The 15,711-nt window shown below is 30.2% G+C and overlaps 1 protein-coding gene across 1 annotated transcript; it reads right to left on the bottom strand.

Moving 5' to 3' along the window:
* Window positions 1-1,496: 1,496 nt before the first annotated feature.
* On the bottom strand, window positions 1,497-2,691 carry LOC130807470 (uncharacterized). Its single transcript, XM_057672679.1, has one exon. It carries the CDS (start codon window positions 2,346-2,348, stop codon window positions 1,800-1,802), a length of 549 nt encoding a protein of 182 aa, XP_057528662.1. The 5' UTR covers window positions 2,349-2,691; the 3' UTR covers window positions 1,497-1,799.
* Between the last annotated feature and the right edge of the window lie 13,020 nt (window positions 2,692-15,711).

Below are 15,711 nucleotides of genomic sequence, written 5' to 3'. Positions count from 1 at the left end.
GGGTCGGATCTGAATCCAAAAAATAATAAAGGGGTTCGGTTTCGGGTCCGAGTCCAACCTCTAGACTCGGACTCTGGACCCGCCCCCAGACCCGGACCTAGACCCTTGTAATTATTAAATTGTCTTACACTATTTTGTGACTTTTGTCTATTAATCTGACTTTTACCCCATTCTAATATCCTATTTATTTTTCATTTATATATATATAATATATAAATATATGCTAATTAGTACAAAATTAGTATTATATTGTTTTATTCTTACTATTTTGTGACTTTTCTATTTATATATATTTATATGATTAGTATTTAATATTTGTAAAACACGCTAATGACTTATAAAAAGTTTAAATGCGACAAATCAAATAGATTTTATTAGACCCATTAAAGACCCTTAGACCCATCAGATTTGAAGGGTCTGGATGTGGATATGAAAATTTTGGACCCTTAGGATCCGGATCCGGATCAGAGTCTGGCCAGACCCGCCCATGACCATCTCTAATTGTGACTTTGTGAGTGCTTGAATTTGAGTTACTTTTGCTCTTCTTCAACAATGATGAATTTTTTTTAGACAAATTCTAGAGATCTAGGCAGAGAGTGAAAGAAAGTAAATTTTTTTTTAAATATGAGTGACACACTAATTAAAGGATTAATTTAAATGAAAAATGTATATTACTATTACATTATTGTAGTTAAACAAAGAAAAATATATTTACATATTTTTATGGATCAATATATCAAATCCCAAAAAAATTTGTAAAATATATTTATGGAAAAATTGTACGGAATAATCCAACTTATTGCCCATGAGTTGTGAATAATTTCTGCTATTGATTATTGTTAAATAATCTAATTTTTTTATATTATTTGCTGACAACACTCAATTTCACATTTTAACTGTCCATTGTAGGTATCTACCAGCCGTTACACTCACCTCTTCTTTCCCCTTATGCTTTTTCGTTGTTCTAACTTTTACTCCTCTTGGATGGTAGGTGCCTATAATAGCCTGTTAAAATGTAAAAAGAACTGTTATCAACAAATAATATACAAAAATTGAATTATTTAGAAATAATCAATAACAGAGATTATTCATAGTAGATTTTCCTATATTTATTTAGTGTACTTTATTGTATCATTAAAATATTATGTTGTGCATCGTCCATTTCATTATTCAATTGATAGTGACATTTTCTATTTAATACTTTTTTCATTTTAAAATACTCGCTACATTGCGATTATTAGTACAATTCATCGTTTAAGCTTATTATACATATTGCTCAGATGGAATCTTGTATAAATTGTCTAATCGCATACTTTCATAATAACTTTTTAAATTTTTAGATGTGTTTAGTTATATATATTAAATAATCAAAATAACACATTAAATTGTGTAAAAAATTAAATATAGCAAGTATAATGAAACGAAAAAAGTGTATCACAATTAAATACAAGTAATTAAGAAAGAAGGTATATTTCTACGAGAAAACATATTCCGTGTTTTGAAAATGTTGATAATAATATTTAATTTTTTCTCAAAAAATAATACTCATTAACTCTATTGTTTTTTTGAAACAAATTGATAATACTTAATTTAATAGTATATGATAGGAACGCTAATTGAAATTAGTAATTTAGTACACGCTAGTAAGTTTCTGAAACAGCACCTCAATTCTTACAGCTTTCATATTTATTTACAAAAGTGTAAAAAATTTGCAAGAAAAAAATAATACTAGTATTGGTAGCTAATCTAATTAAATAATTAAATCCTTTCCCACACCAAAAATATTCAGGAAAGTCCATTTATGCTGGAAGCGTGTCCGGCCGCCATGAAAGGTTTATATCAGAATAGTCAAATATTCCATCTAAAGTCACAAACTCAGTTTCCTGCTCGTAACCTAACCCGATCCCAAACGTGTCATAACTCGGAAAATCGTCCAGAAAATCCCAGACCTCACCAAATCTCGATGACTCGGTCGACACTCGGACTAACTCATCCATCTTTACACCTTCACTTGATCGATTTTCTTTTTCCGTCAGTATTTCAACACCGTCACCGGCGAACTCACCTAATTCCGGCAGTAAATCTCCGGAGTCAGATGTCAGATCGATGATATTTGTCGGTGAAGAACGAGATTCAGAACTTCCTATCTCCTCTTCAAAACTTCGGATTACCGAGTCAAGATCGTGACTCATCGAGTCACGATCAGGTACAGCATCCGAGTCGTCCAGCCAACTCAAGAGATCGTCTCTGATCCTCTTGGCTTTAGTCGAATCGAAATCGAAATCAAACTCGGATTCTAACTCAGCCGAGTCAACTCGAGCTCGTTTTTTGTAACTCGCTTCCTCCATTATAATATTATATTATAATATAACTATAAAGAAAACAGAAATGCTTTGTAAATGTAGAGAGAGAAAGATATGTAAATCATGAATTGATGGGCAAAGAAGGAAGAGGAGTTTAAATAGTAAGGAGACAAAAGGAAAGGAAGAGAGAAGAAAATAAATTCGATGGGGTCGTGGCGTGTGGGCGCAAATACTTGAGTCATGACGGTAACATCTAACTTCACTTCCTTTAGTCTTCTATTTACAAATAGAAATCCATCCATCTTCATATTTGGTGGGTTATATTCTATTGTTTGTTTGAGAAAGTCTTTGATTTATTCCACACTAAAAATAGTATGGATGATTCACGTTAAATCACAAATTCATTTGGAATGATTTTATGGTGAGATATGCTTTATACTTAAATTAAATGGTCTAATAATAAAAAATTTTAATTTATAAACTTCTTGTTTTGAGTTTGTCTCATCGTGAGACAGTCTTATACAAGATAGAAATAAATATATTGTTGTGAGAGACGGTCTCTCTGGGAGAAACATTAGATTTATAGGCTAAATAGCCTAATAATATAAATTAACGAGAAAATAAAAATGTGAACTTCTTATTTTGAGGTTATCCCTCCTAAGAGACGGTCGCTCAGTTTTGAAAAATATTTATTAAAAGATTGATTCAAACTAAAATATTGGAAAATAAGTCTATATAAGATTTTTAATACTCCCTTCATTTCTTTTCAAATTGTCTTAATTGCCTTTTGAAAACTATTCATCAACCACTTTTAATTTTAATTTGCAATTTATTCTTAATCTATAAATTAAGATATTGCTAAATGAGATCATGTTTGATTCATATCAACAAAAGGTATATTGATATTTATTTTTTATAATTTTTAATTATGTCCTATTAGAGTTATTAAAGATTAAAGTAGTGCATTAGCAAAAATCCAAAAAAGTAAATAAGACGTTTGAAACCAAACAAAGTTTTTACTTTGAGTTCCTATTTGTGTTACTGAGTTGTTTCGAATTAGATATTATATATCGTAAAATTTTTCTGTCCAAATGAGTTTTTATGTAATTTTAAATTTTAATTTAAAGTCCGACAAAAATCAAATTCAATTACAAAATCAAATAATATCATTTGTAATTTTTGCTATTAAATGTCCTTGTCGTACTTACTATGAGATGTGGATTCGTTTTAAATGTTGAAAAATGTGTCGTCCACGTTCCACGGTATCACGTTATTCATGGTTGTAGATTAAAGCCATTAGAATTAGAATTTTGAATAAACTAAGGTGTTATTTGGTCAAGAATCATCTTTTTCTTACATCTATTAGGTAGAAAAAAATATTCTAGATGTACTATTATTTTGATTGATAAATATTTGGATTTTATATATGTGTCCAAACCAAACCAAAAAAGAGGTGAGAAACATATTCTCATGTCAATTTTTCAATAATATCTAAAAGAGAACATGTTTTTTTATATTGTATTCGATAATTTTTTAATTAAGAACGTTTTATTATTGACTTAGCCCTATATTAGATTAAAATAGTTTAATTAAATTATTTTAAACACTTATTGACATATTTAAAATACTTATTTTAGTTATACTGAGTCTGTTCCAATTACATGTTGTTGCCTTTGTTTCTAGCCGTTTACATTTTGCCCTTTTTCTAATTTATTTTTATACCTTTCTTTTTCTAATTTATTTTTATTTTTTTATATATATTTTTTTGATTTCTTACTTGTATCTTATCTTCTTTTCTTTTAGTTTTTTAATTATTGGTATTGATCATTGTGTGTATAAGTTGTAAGCTTTGAGAGTAGTTGCACGTTATTGAGTCGAGGGACTCTTTGACCGCACTCTCTTCTTTAATGGGTATGAGTTGCTGTCTTTCTTCCCTCTCCAAACTCTGATCATAGTTTTCTAAGAGCATAATACACTGGGTTTGATAACGATGATGATGAATATTTAACACATTATTTTAGATTTTAAAATTAATACTCTAACTACTAAATACACATTATTAGAATTTGAGCATATTGTATGAATTTTTGTTTCGATGTGAGACAATTTCATATAAGAATTTGTGTATAAGAATTGCGCAATTTGTTATTGTTGAATTAAGTTGAACTAATGATATTGGTGCAAAATTTTAATTGAATTGAACTAATTAGCATTGAGTTGCATTGAACCAAACTTATAATACATGGTTTGTAACCATGAATTCTTTTGTTAAGTTGAGTCGAACTTGTTGTCAATGCGAATATAAAAATCGGGAAAACTCAACGTACATATACTTCATAAGCGAAAGAAATATCATCCCAAAAACATATATGGTGATGGGAGGACAGATTCTAATGAGAGTCATCAATAAGAGAAGCAACATCATTCTTTTCGGATCTATTATTTTACTTCTATCAAACCTTCAGCTCGGATATCATGAAAAATTTTAGAAGTTTAGGATTAAAATTAATTATGTCTTGTTATACTAACACTTAAAGAAGAAGCAAATTGATTTATCCCACATCAGAGTTCAACCGATGTTCTTGTTTATGATGACAATATTTATGTGGGCTTATACTAAGGGACTTGGTTATAAATCACGATCGTATTATATATTATTGGTATAAAAATTGGTGCAATGTACGGATTTTTAAATATATTAATATTTTAATAAAATTTTAGATTAATACAAATATTAAATGAAGGTAGGTAATAAAATATTTATATATGTATATTGTAATTGAAAAAGAATTAAATATAAAGAAATCCAAAATAGGTTGTTAATAAAAAGTTTATAGGTTTTGAAACACCTCTATATATACTACATTCTCAGTATGATGACATATTTGACCATCTTTGTCGCATATGAGAATTCTTAATTCTTTCCTTCTAGTTACTCTAGAAATGGCATCGTAAAATTGTCCATGACTAAAAATAGGCTAAGGTAGTAACAAACCAACATAGGATACTGTTTGTCTTTGACTTTTATTAATAGTCATTAATATTCCATGTTCCCTTGTCATTATGAAATTTTTTAATGTAATTTAAACTCATAGTTATTTTATAAAATATTATTAAACAATACTAAAGATTTAAAGAAGAGAAATAGTATGAGCAAAAAATTAGAATGGTCATATGAGGCTATTTATATTAAAATTTCTACCATGAAAGTGTTATACATTTTTATTTTTATAGAGGAATAATTAAATTATTGAAATCAGACAATATTTTTAATTGATTGATAATTATTTGACTATATTTGGTAACTAAGATAATCTGATTCCATACACACTGGTTGAAGTTGGTTGATTTTTTTTGCATTAATTTATTTGTTTCCATAATTATCATCTGGTTCAATATTTTTGACATTTTTTCTAAAATTTAAAATTGTAATTATGGTAGTCTAAAAATGTAAATGACTGAATTTAATGATCAATTAAATGAAATTATGTCATTTAAGTTTTTAACAACTATTGTTGGAAAAAGGGCAATTATGTACTTCTAGTAATTTAATAAATTGCAGTATAATTGGAATGAATGTAATTAATTTTGCAGTATAACTTTCTACCAGTGTATTTCCAATTTTATCTATTTTTCAGTATAATTTTCTAAATTATACATTTATATATAACATTGTAATTGGAATAATTATGATTTATTGTTTCCATTAATATATAAATTTTTCCAAAAATGCAAATGTGTAAACATGGTAAGTCAAAAAATGCAAATAAGTTAAATTTCATTAATACTATTCAATAAAAAAAGACAAATGGCATGCTCACGATCAATTTAACTTTTGCTAAAATACAATAATATTAAATAGAATGTATGGTTGTCAATTATCAATATTAATATGCATCATCTATCATAGGTTGCGAAATTGTTAAATGGGCGTTAGTACCTAATTTTAAGTAGTGTTAATGAGAATTGTTTTTAGTTGGCAATTAATTTTAGTTTTATTTTTTATGAAATAACGTTAATGTTTTCTTATGATAAAGAAGCTTTTTATTATTAAATATGTATTTATCTTTTCCGTTTAATATCACTAATCAAATGGGATTTGGGAATAAATTTGCGAAGAACATGATCGGTCATATACCTTACCAAATCTTAATGGATGCGGGTATTAAATTTTATTACTAGTTTTTAGGGTTGGCAAAAGTTGACCCGACCTGCTAACCTGATATGAAACCAACCCGAAATTAACGGGTTTGGATTTAGATTTTTGACCCAATTAATTAAATGGGTCAACCCGACCTGATCTGTTTATTTAAATGGGTTAGGTTCAGGTTGAATATTTAAACCCGAAAAAAACTTGTTTAACCCGTTTATTAAATGGGTCAATCAGGTCAGGTCGACCCATATTTAACCCATTTATTAACCCATTGAAAATTTTTTAAAAAGTCATAAAGAATAAAGATAACAAGGATAACTGGATAAGTGCCAAGGCCCAAGTGGTATATCATAAACCCTAAAAACCTAAAATAATCATAAACCCATTGAAAGTTTGAAACGGCGCCTTCCTCAATTCCTCTCCACTCTAGTCTCTGTGCGACAGTGCGACTGCGCCTTCGCCCTTCTCCTTCCTCTTCTCTGCGGCAACTTTTTCTCAGTGTGACTGTGCGCCTTCTCCTTCCTCTTCTCTGCGGCACCAAGGTAAGAATTATTTCTTTGTTTTCCCATTTATCTGTTTTTTTAAATCGATTTTTTCTAATTTGGAATGTTTTCGATTTTTTTGATTTTTCAGTTCAAAAAACTTAATAAAAATGCTTGTACTATGTTCGATTATTCTTCACTAAAATGGTGTTTGGGTTGAGATCTGAAATCTTTCTTTATGAAGCTTGTACTGTGTTCGATTTTCAACTCGATTAATGGATGCAAGTATGTTATTTTACAGTGTTTTTGTCATATTTTACAGTATGTTTTAGAGTATGTTTTATAGTGTTCAATTATTCTTAGAAAAATTATCAACTCCATTAATGGATGCAAGTATGTTTTACAGTGTTAGCCATAAATTAGTTTTTATAATATATGGGTCAAATGACCTGAAATATATGGGTTCTATGACCTAAAAAAAAAAAGCAAGTTAGGTCATTATCAGGTTGACCCGACCTGCTACAGATCAGGTCGGGGTTTTAATTTTTGACCCATTTAATTAAATGGGTCAGGTTCAGGTCAAGGGTGTACTGACCCATTTATATATGACCCGAACCTGAAAATGACCCAACCCGACCTGTTTGACACCCCTACTAGTTTTATAATTTAATAACAACAATCTATGATCGCAAAGTGAATGAATTCTTAGGACTAAAAGTTCATCAATAACGTTTTTTAGTAGAAAGGAAAACTAGAGAACAAATGGGGCGTGTTCGGCATAAATATTAACATAATTGTTAGTGGTTTAGTGGGTTAAAACACTATAAATATAGTAGATAAAGTAGCAATTTAAATTGTTTTAAAAAAAATAAAATTTTTCTGAATGTTACAACATAACATTTCAAATTTAAAAATGTAGCGTATTAAGTTTTCTCAACATTTTCTATACAAATTATATTCTGACAATTATCATGATACTACACTTACCAAACAATATTAATTTATACAATTAATTTCACAATTAAAAAGCTAATGACTATAATTGTTTAGGGAGTTTTTTTTTAATGATTTCACCTCTAACAATGTTAATATGTATAGGGCACAAGGGATCTTGTCAATATGGAGGTGGTCCGGTGGAGGATATTTTCGTAATGAAGAATATGCTCAACAATAATATTATTGGATTTTTAAAGGGGCAATATAATTGTTTCCCTTTTTCTAAGTTTAGTTTCATTGCTTTGCTTTGATGGAATTAGGTGTGGGACGGAGAACATTTATAAATACTTTTCTCACATTATTAATCCTCCTATTCTCGCATGATTTTAAAAAAAGTGAATCTTATTAAATGTGTTTGCAAATTAACACTCATTATTTATAAATTTGTAGGCTCAATCCCATGACTTTCCTATGTATGTCTATGTGAGTAGACTCATGGGTGGTTATGTGACGAACCGTCACGTTTGTAGAGTTGCATATAATGCTTGATGGGTAATCTTCCTAATGCCATAAAGTATGTGCAGGTCAACGCTCATTACCCGTGAGTGTGTGAGCCCGAGCAAAAATACTCTGTAAATGAGTTCACAGAATTGTGCTTATAAGGTATTTATGTAATGAATTATCGGATTATTCTAAAAATACATGTTATATAAAAATTAAAATCAAATTGTTTTTAATGGAAGATGAGTCAAGGAACATATCCAAATTTTACACCATTGAAAATAAAAATAATCACGCCAAACTTTTTGAAAATTCAATTCATTGAATTCCTAATCACATAGAGCACTAATACAACTTCTTTTTCCGGACATTTTTTTCAAGTTACGTGTATTACTTGGGATGGGAATTTATTATCTAATTTTTATCTTTTTTTCCCGGCTTGACGTGTGAACAAACTTTTGGTTGATCAGAACATATACTACTTAAAATCTTCTCAACTAACATGTAAACAAATTAAGAAGCTATAATTAATATAACTTTTTTAACCCTCCATTCTTTATTTTTTCCATTTTCCCCTATATAGAAATCCATAAAATTTGTCTCACTATAAATTTTTTGATTTCGGGACAACCAAAAATGAAAGTACTCATATATTTATAATGGGGAAATTTAACGTGATAATTCTGATGTTTTACACGTGGTAACCAAAATTTGTAATAAATCCACACGGTAATCCTACAGTGACATTTTTGCACATAAAAATATTAGCAAACGTTAATTTCGAAGTTGCAAGGCTACTGTACGCCTATTTATGCGACTCACCATCTCAAATGTCATCAGTTTTAACATTTTCCCCAAATATAAACCCCAACCCTACTATCTTTAATCCAAATCATATTTTTTTCCTTCAAATCCAAAGATGATAGAGTTAGGTTTTATGTTTTGAGGGAAAAAGTTGAAACTCATGGTATTTGAAATGATGAGTCTCATAAATAGGCTTACAACAACCATAAAGCTTTGAAATTAACGTTTGCTAACGTTTTTGTGTGCAAAGAAATCATCGTGGAACAATTTGATAAACTTCAGGGTTACCACGTGGATTTTTTAAAAATTTTGGTTATTACATGGAAAATTCAAAATATCAGGTTACCACGTGAAATTTCTCTTTATAATTTTACCCAAAAAGTAACATGATTATCTTTTTTATGTGTATTCCTTCCTCTTAATAAATTTAATAAGATTATTTCCACATTATCTCTCATTTAATAGCAATTTTTGTTTCCTAAGCACATGTTCTCCCAACAATCAATAATTACACACCATTGCAAATTTAATACAATCTGTTCAACAGATTACTATTTGTCTTAGTTGCTTCTCATATTCTAAATGAATAAAACAAAAAGATCGAAAGTAATACAAGCCACAAGGTAGGACGAAGAAAAAAAAAAACATAATCAAACTTATGACTTTATCTAAAAAAAAAGTATTACTTCCTCCTATTCATCTTAAGATACCCATTTGACTTTTTACGGATTTTAAGGAGAGTTAAAAGTGAGACCCTAAGGGTATAAAAGAGAGTGGTATTATGGGTTTTTAATGTAAGGGAGAAAAATTAGTATGGGTAATGGAGGGTATAATTGAAAATAAGATAAAGCTACTAAGAGCATAAAAGTCAAAAACCCATATCAAAAATAGAAATAGGACAATTAAGGTGACTTGACCATAAAAAGAAATGTGACACATAAGCTAAATAGGAGGGAGTAGCTTTTAGGAGTAGTATAATTCCATCACTACCTTGTAGCTCACTAAATGTTATCATATCTAATAACATTAGCACGTTAAACATTTATTGAAGATGTGCCTTGCATGGTTCAATGAGCTTTGTTCGATGAAGCATGAATTGATGTGTAGAGAACAGGTTTAAACTTCATTTCAGAGAAAAAAAAAATTTGAACTTGCTTAGGAAGCAATAAAGACATATCAAAAGTTGTATGTAAATATGATATCTAAAAACATTCTCCCCTTATTCACTTAATATGTCCTATTTGACTTTTAATTATTTTTTAGGTGGTCAAATAAGATTACATGTGAAAGAAAAAAAATATAGTGCTTTTGAATTTTAATAGGGGTAAAGTATAATTAGTAGACGTAAAGGTGTGAAAAAGTTAAGTTTAGTAAGAATAAATTTGTAAAGTTAACATACCCAAAATAGAAATAAAACATTTAGGGTGACTTAACTGAATAAGAAAATGAGACACTTAGGATGAATAAGAAGAAATATTATATATATATTTTTTTTAATAAATGTGAAGTATACTTGATTTATTTCTATTTTCTATAAGACTACTAGTAATAATATATTTAAAACCCTAAATCTCTATTTTGGTTCAAATTAAGGTTAAAATAATATAATTCAAAATACAATCAATTATATTTTTAAAATTCTAGTTATGATTTTATAACGGATTAAAAAATAGAATTTGTTGAATAAATAGAAAAATGTTCAAAACTGTTTTTGATCTCTCGCTCCTACCTTAGGATTGAAATTTAGATGAGGCACCTTCCTCAACAAATTGCCTAGATCACTTGAGAAAGAGGGGAAACAAAAACTAATTGACAACTATATAGGGATAGCTTGGATTGAAGGAAAATATTTAAGGGGTAAATAAAAGTCAAATTATGAAAACAAAGTTGTTAGATATAAATTATTAAAGAATTTAATTGTTAGAGAGGTTGAAGAATTAATTAGAAGGTAATAAATAATGGAGAAAATAGCAATTAGTTCCCTTATTTTGGAGTATAAATTTACCTTAAGAGAGGATAGGAGAATTCTTTACCTCCAACTTAGAGAAATCAATCTCTTTTTTTGTTAATTTTTTTTAATTTAATCGCGTTCTACCTTAATCACAATTATTTTAATAACTTCATTTGCATCTCTAATTATTTTTATTACATTAGTTTGACTTTTTTATCTCCTTAGATATTTACTCTCGATGCAAGCGATCCCATAGAAGTACAAATTACATCCTATAAATAAAATAAGCAATCAATATTATTGTTGTTAATGGTGACTCAAACTAGCAAGATGAATCAATAAGAGGGGTCAAAAAGCTAGTGCGCGGGGCACAGAGTGCGTTCTGTCTTCATTTCGTGCGGGGATCGAGAAATGGCGATTTCTTTTCACGGGAGCAGTTTTTCGGGCCGGTTACTTATTGTTTATCATATAATAACTTCCTTTTATTGAGCATTAGTACATAAACTCCCATTTTAGGGTTAATACATTTTACAAATTGAGAGAGATCACAAAAGAGCCATTATAATTTGTGAGTGTGATTGTAATTCATCTTGTAAATTCTTTGCGATCATAGTGAAATTATTTGATCTCGGTGCCGGTGGACGTAGCTATCACATTGATAGTGACCACGTTAAATCTCTTGTGTCATTTTCTTATTGTTTGCATTGAAGTTCTTATTGTTTCATTATTGTTCAACGATTGTTGCTTCCGCTGTCGCACAACAATTATGATGGAATTCAAACATGTTGACTACTAAATGTTTGAGTGCTCCCATTTTGTGTAGAAACGAATTAGGACCATTCTTCTTGTAATGGTGTGGATGATGAAACTTGATTTAAATGAGAAATGTATTATGTCTTCTTTTTAAAAAAGAACAAATGCCTAGAGCACTAAATAATATTTTTGAATTTTAGGTGCAACACCCTTGAATTTCCAACCTCTTAAACGAAACTAGAAATCGTGAAGGAATGGAGGAAATTCAGGTGTTACATAAAAAGAAAAGGGAAGGTAATTAAAATAAACGCTAAAGATTAATTAAATAGGTGAGTGAGTGAAAATTTCGGCAGCATCTCGATTAAAACCGAAGATGTGACAAAGATATATAAATGATTAACATAACTAAACTAATCTAAGGCCTTTAATGCCTTTCAAAAATACGTCACGACGGAATGAATCATCATCGATTTCTCAAATCATCAACTCTAACGAGGATCGTGGTTCCAGTGTTAACGCATCGATTTGACGGATACTAAAGGAGTATTCTCACTACTATACATCCAAAAACTACGCAGCAGAACCATGGATCATACAAGGAGTCACATGGCTCCATACGAAAGAAATTATACAATCCCAAAAGAAAACTATACATGTTATATAGAAGCTACAAGCATTAGGCAACTTGTACACAATTGTTACGACTGTACTCCGCTCTTTCCCCCAATACAAAGCAAAAGAAACTCCTATACCTGTCATGTCAAGCTATGATCCTCCTGCTACTCAACATAATGACCATAGTCAGATGTGTCATAGCAGGAACATCATAGAGAGTCATGAACAAACAATAACAAACACATACACGTCAGTAATTAATGAACTTATTAACAATTAGAGTCATTGAACAAAACTGTAGACAACGATATAGTATGCCAATAACGAGTCTACTCATCTGTCTAAACACCTTTATTTACTCATAATTTCTCTTTCAAACTACTAATCTCTCGAAGTATATTCAAAGGTAGTGGATCTTTTCTCTATTCATGGCATAGTGACACGGCCAAGGGCGTTATCGGCCACCCGGGCCCCATGGCAAAGTATGAGCTCATGCCCCCTCCAGCTGACCCTTTCGGGTCCTACCTTCGGGAAAAACTAACACACTGGGGTACTAAACCAGTGAAGAGGCCACCATATTGGGGTTTGCAAGGCCCGTATGGTAACACCTCGGTCAAGGGGCGGTATCGGCCATCCGGCGTCCAATGACCCAAGCATGCTCATACACCCCTTACGGTGATCCCGTCGGATCTCATCTAAGGGACTACTAAATCAACCGGACATAATCCAATTGCGTCACGCCAACTAATCATGATCAAGGCTCAATAAGTAGGAAATCACTTCGATACCATACACAACCATGGTGCATTCTCTACTATATAGAAATCTGTTTTCACAGTCTCCTAATGCTTTCATTCTACTTGCCTATATCACCATTATGACTATACACTAGCATAGTTTACTTTCTAGCGCTCTATAATCCTAATACGATGCATATAATCATGAAATATGGATAATACTTTGAAACGATGAATATGATAATTAATTACTGCGTGCACGTACTTGCAAGCGTCACTGCATGACCACAAGTTACAAAAATCACCCGACTAAGGTTCTACTTTCCTCTTATGAAGTGGGCACCTATATAAGTTATGAATAGAACTAATAAGTTCCCTTAACTACTTTGTCATACCAGCTAAAAGCCAAAGTAACCACTATCATCCATTGACGACAAGTTTCAAATTACTTCTAGCCCGTACGCATCTCATTCAACACCAAGCATAATCGTCAATTCATCAATAACACAAGTTTTTCCATCGACAAAGAACAAAAGGATTATGTCAACTGTTTCATTACACCAACTAACTTTGAGTTATAACGATTCACATTATCTTAAAATAAAATGACGATTCACACTTAAATCTCACAATGTTAATGTAGTGCTAATGTGACGACAAGGACGAATCTTAAGGTTATCACATCGCAATATCACTTATTATATTCTCCAAGGTTAGAAAGAACTAAAATCAAGACATCATAACAAGTAACTTTAATAATTCTCAACAGTTGACACTATGTTCATTCCCTTACTAATATCATTTAATAACCTAACAAGAGTACTTGTAATCAACATTAATAATGTCTTCTACTTCAACAAGGCCAATTAAGACTACCATGCCTAACAAAACTCCCACATTCAACACAAATAAAGTTACTCATGTACTAAGACACCATCAAAATAGCACACAACCATTATTTTCATTCATACTTCAAACTCTAAGTCATAAATATGTTAAATTCATCAAACACACTCTTACCCACAAAAAAAATTCAATGAAAATAATACAAAGTTCAACACCTTTCATTCATATTTCAAAACCCAATTCATAAGTACATTTAAATCATCAATCAAATTCTTACCCATAACAAGATTCAATGACAACCATACAAAATTAACACTAAACTCATAAACTTAATAAAGTTCCAATTAGATGCTAGGAAGATTACATAGAGTAATTTGAGAGGCTTACAATGGGGCAATTAGAAAAGGAGTGAAGACTAGGTGGTTGTGGAGGATACCACGTGGCTAGACCGTGGCTGCTGGTGGCGGCAACCTTCACGGCAGTAGGGGAGGAGCAAGCTGGCGGCAGCAACACGTTGGGAACAGAACTGCTGCTGCCGTGTCTGTGTATGGGGAAGGAAGAAGAGGGTTGTGCTGCGATGGCTGCTTGTGGAGGAGAAAAAGGCGTGGCCCTGCTGCAAGTGGTGGTCACGATGGGAAAGAAGGAGCAGCTTGGTTGTTTGAGGGCTGAACCGTGAGTGAAAGAGAAAGGAATTGAGAGAGGGAAGATAGGGAATAAGAGTGACGGTTAAGCTTGAGCATTTAGGGTTTCATGGGTTTTTATCGTTGTTGTTGTTGTTATTATTATTATTATTATTATTATCATTATTATTATTATTATTATTATTATTATTATATTATTATTATTATTAGGTTTATTTATTTATTTATTTTTATCTCGATTTATTTTCTTGCGAGACCCAACTAAGAGACTTACGTTCGTGGCTCACACATTTTAATAAAATAATCATTTTGATTCGAACTTCTTTATTTAAGAAATCGTAACTATATTTTTAATATATATATATATATATATATATATATATATATATATATATATATATATATATATATATATATATATATATATAAGTTAACATTTAAATTCGTATATGAAAGAAATTTATTAACACTACTTCAAAAATGATTTAATAAAATTGTAAAATCTTTAAAAATTATTAAAATATTAAATAACTACGTCATTAAAATCTCGGGGTATTACATGAGGGTAGGTTTACGGAAAAATATGGTTATTTGGTATTAAACAAGAATCTTAGTTGGAAAAAGTAATACTTGCTCCACTAAGACAACACCCAATTTTCTAAACATCAAATTATAAGAATATAATTAAATGATTTAAGAAGAAAATAAGAAAATTTTAAATTCATAAATATTTACCGGCACCTAACTAAAAGGAAGTATAATTAGCAAGTCAAAAGAATTTCATACTTGGTTTGTTTAATTGAAGATTTGCTATAAATTTTGTAACATTCATAACTCACTAGTTTATTTCAATATTTTTATCTAGAAAGTTTAAATAAAATAATAATTTGTATGTAGCATAAAAGTATTCGGATATTTCATGATATACCACTGAGTTTCTTCGAAATTCACCATATACCACACAAAATGTTCTAATTCACCATATATCA

This window comes from Amaranthus tricolor, chromosome 3, assembly GCF_026212465.1.
Source record: "Amaranthus tricolor cultivar Red isolate AtriRed21 chromosome 3, ASM2621246v1, whole genome shotgun sequence".
Classification (NCBI taxonomy): Eukaryota; Viridiplantae; Streptophyta; class Magnoliopsida; order Caryophyllales; family Amaranthaceae; genus Amaranthus; species Amaranthus tricolor.
The sequence above is the reverse complement of the archived record's forward strand: the minus strand, read 5'-3'. Positions and strand labels throughout refer to the sequence as shown.

Excerpts from the sequence above, each read along its gene's own strand:
- LOC130807470 (XM_057672679.1), bottom strand. The coding sequence starts at position 2,348 with ATGGAGGAAGCGAGTTACAAAAAACGAGCTCGAGTTGACTCGGCTGAG.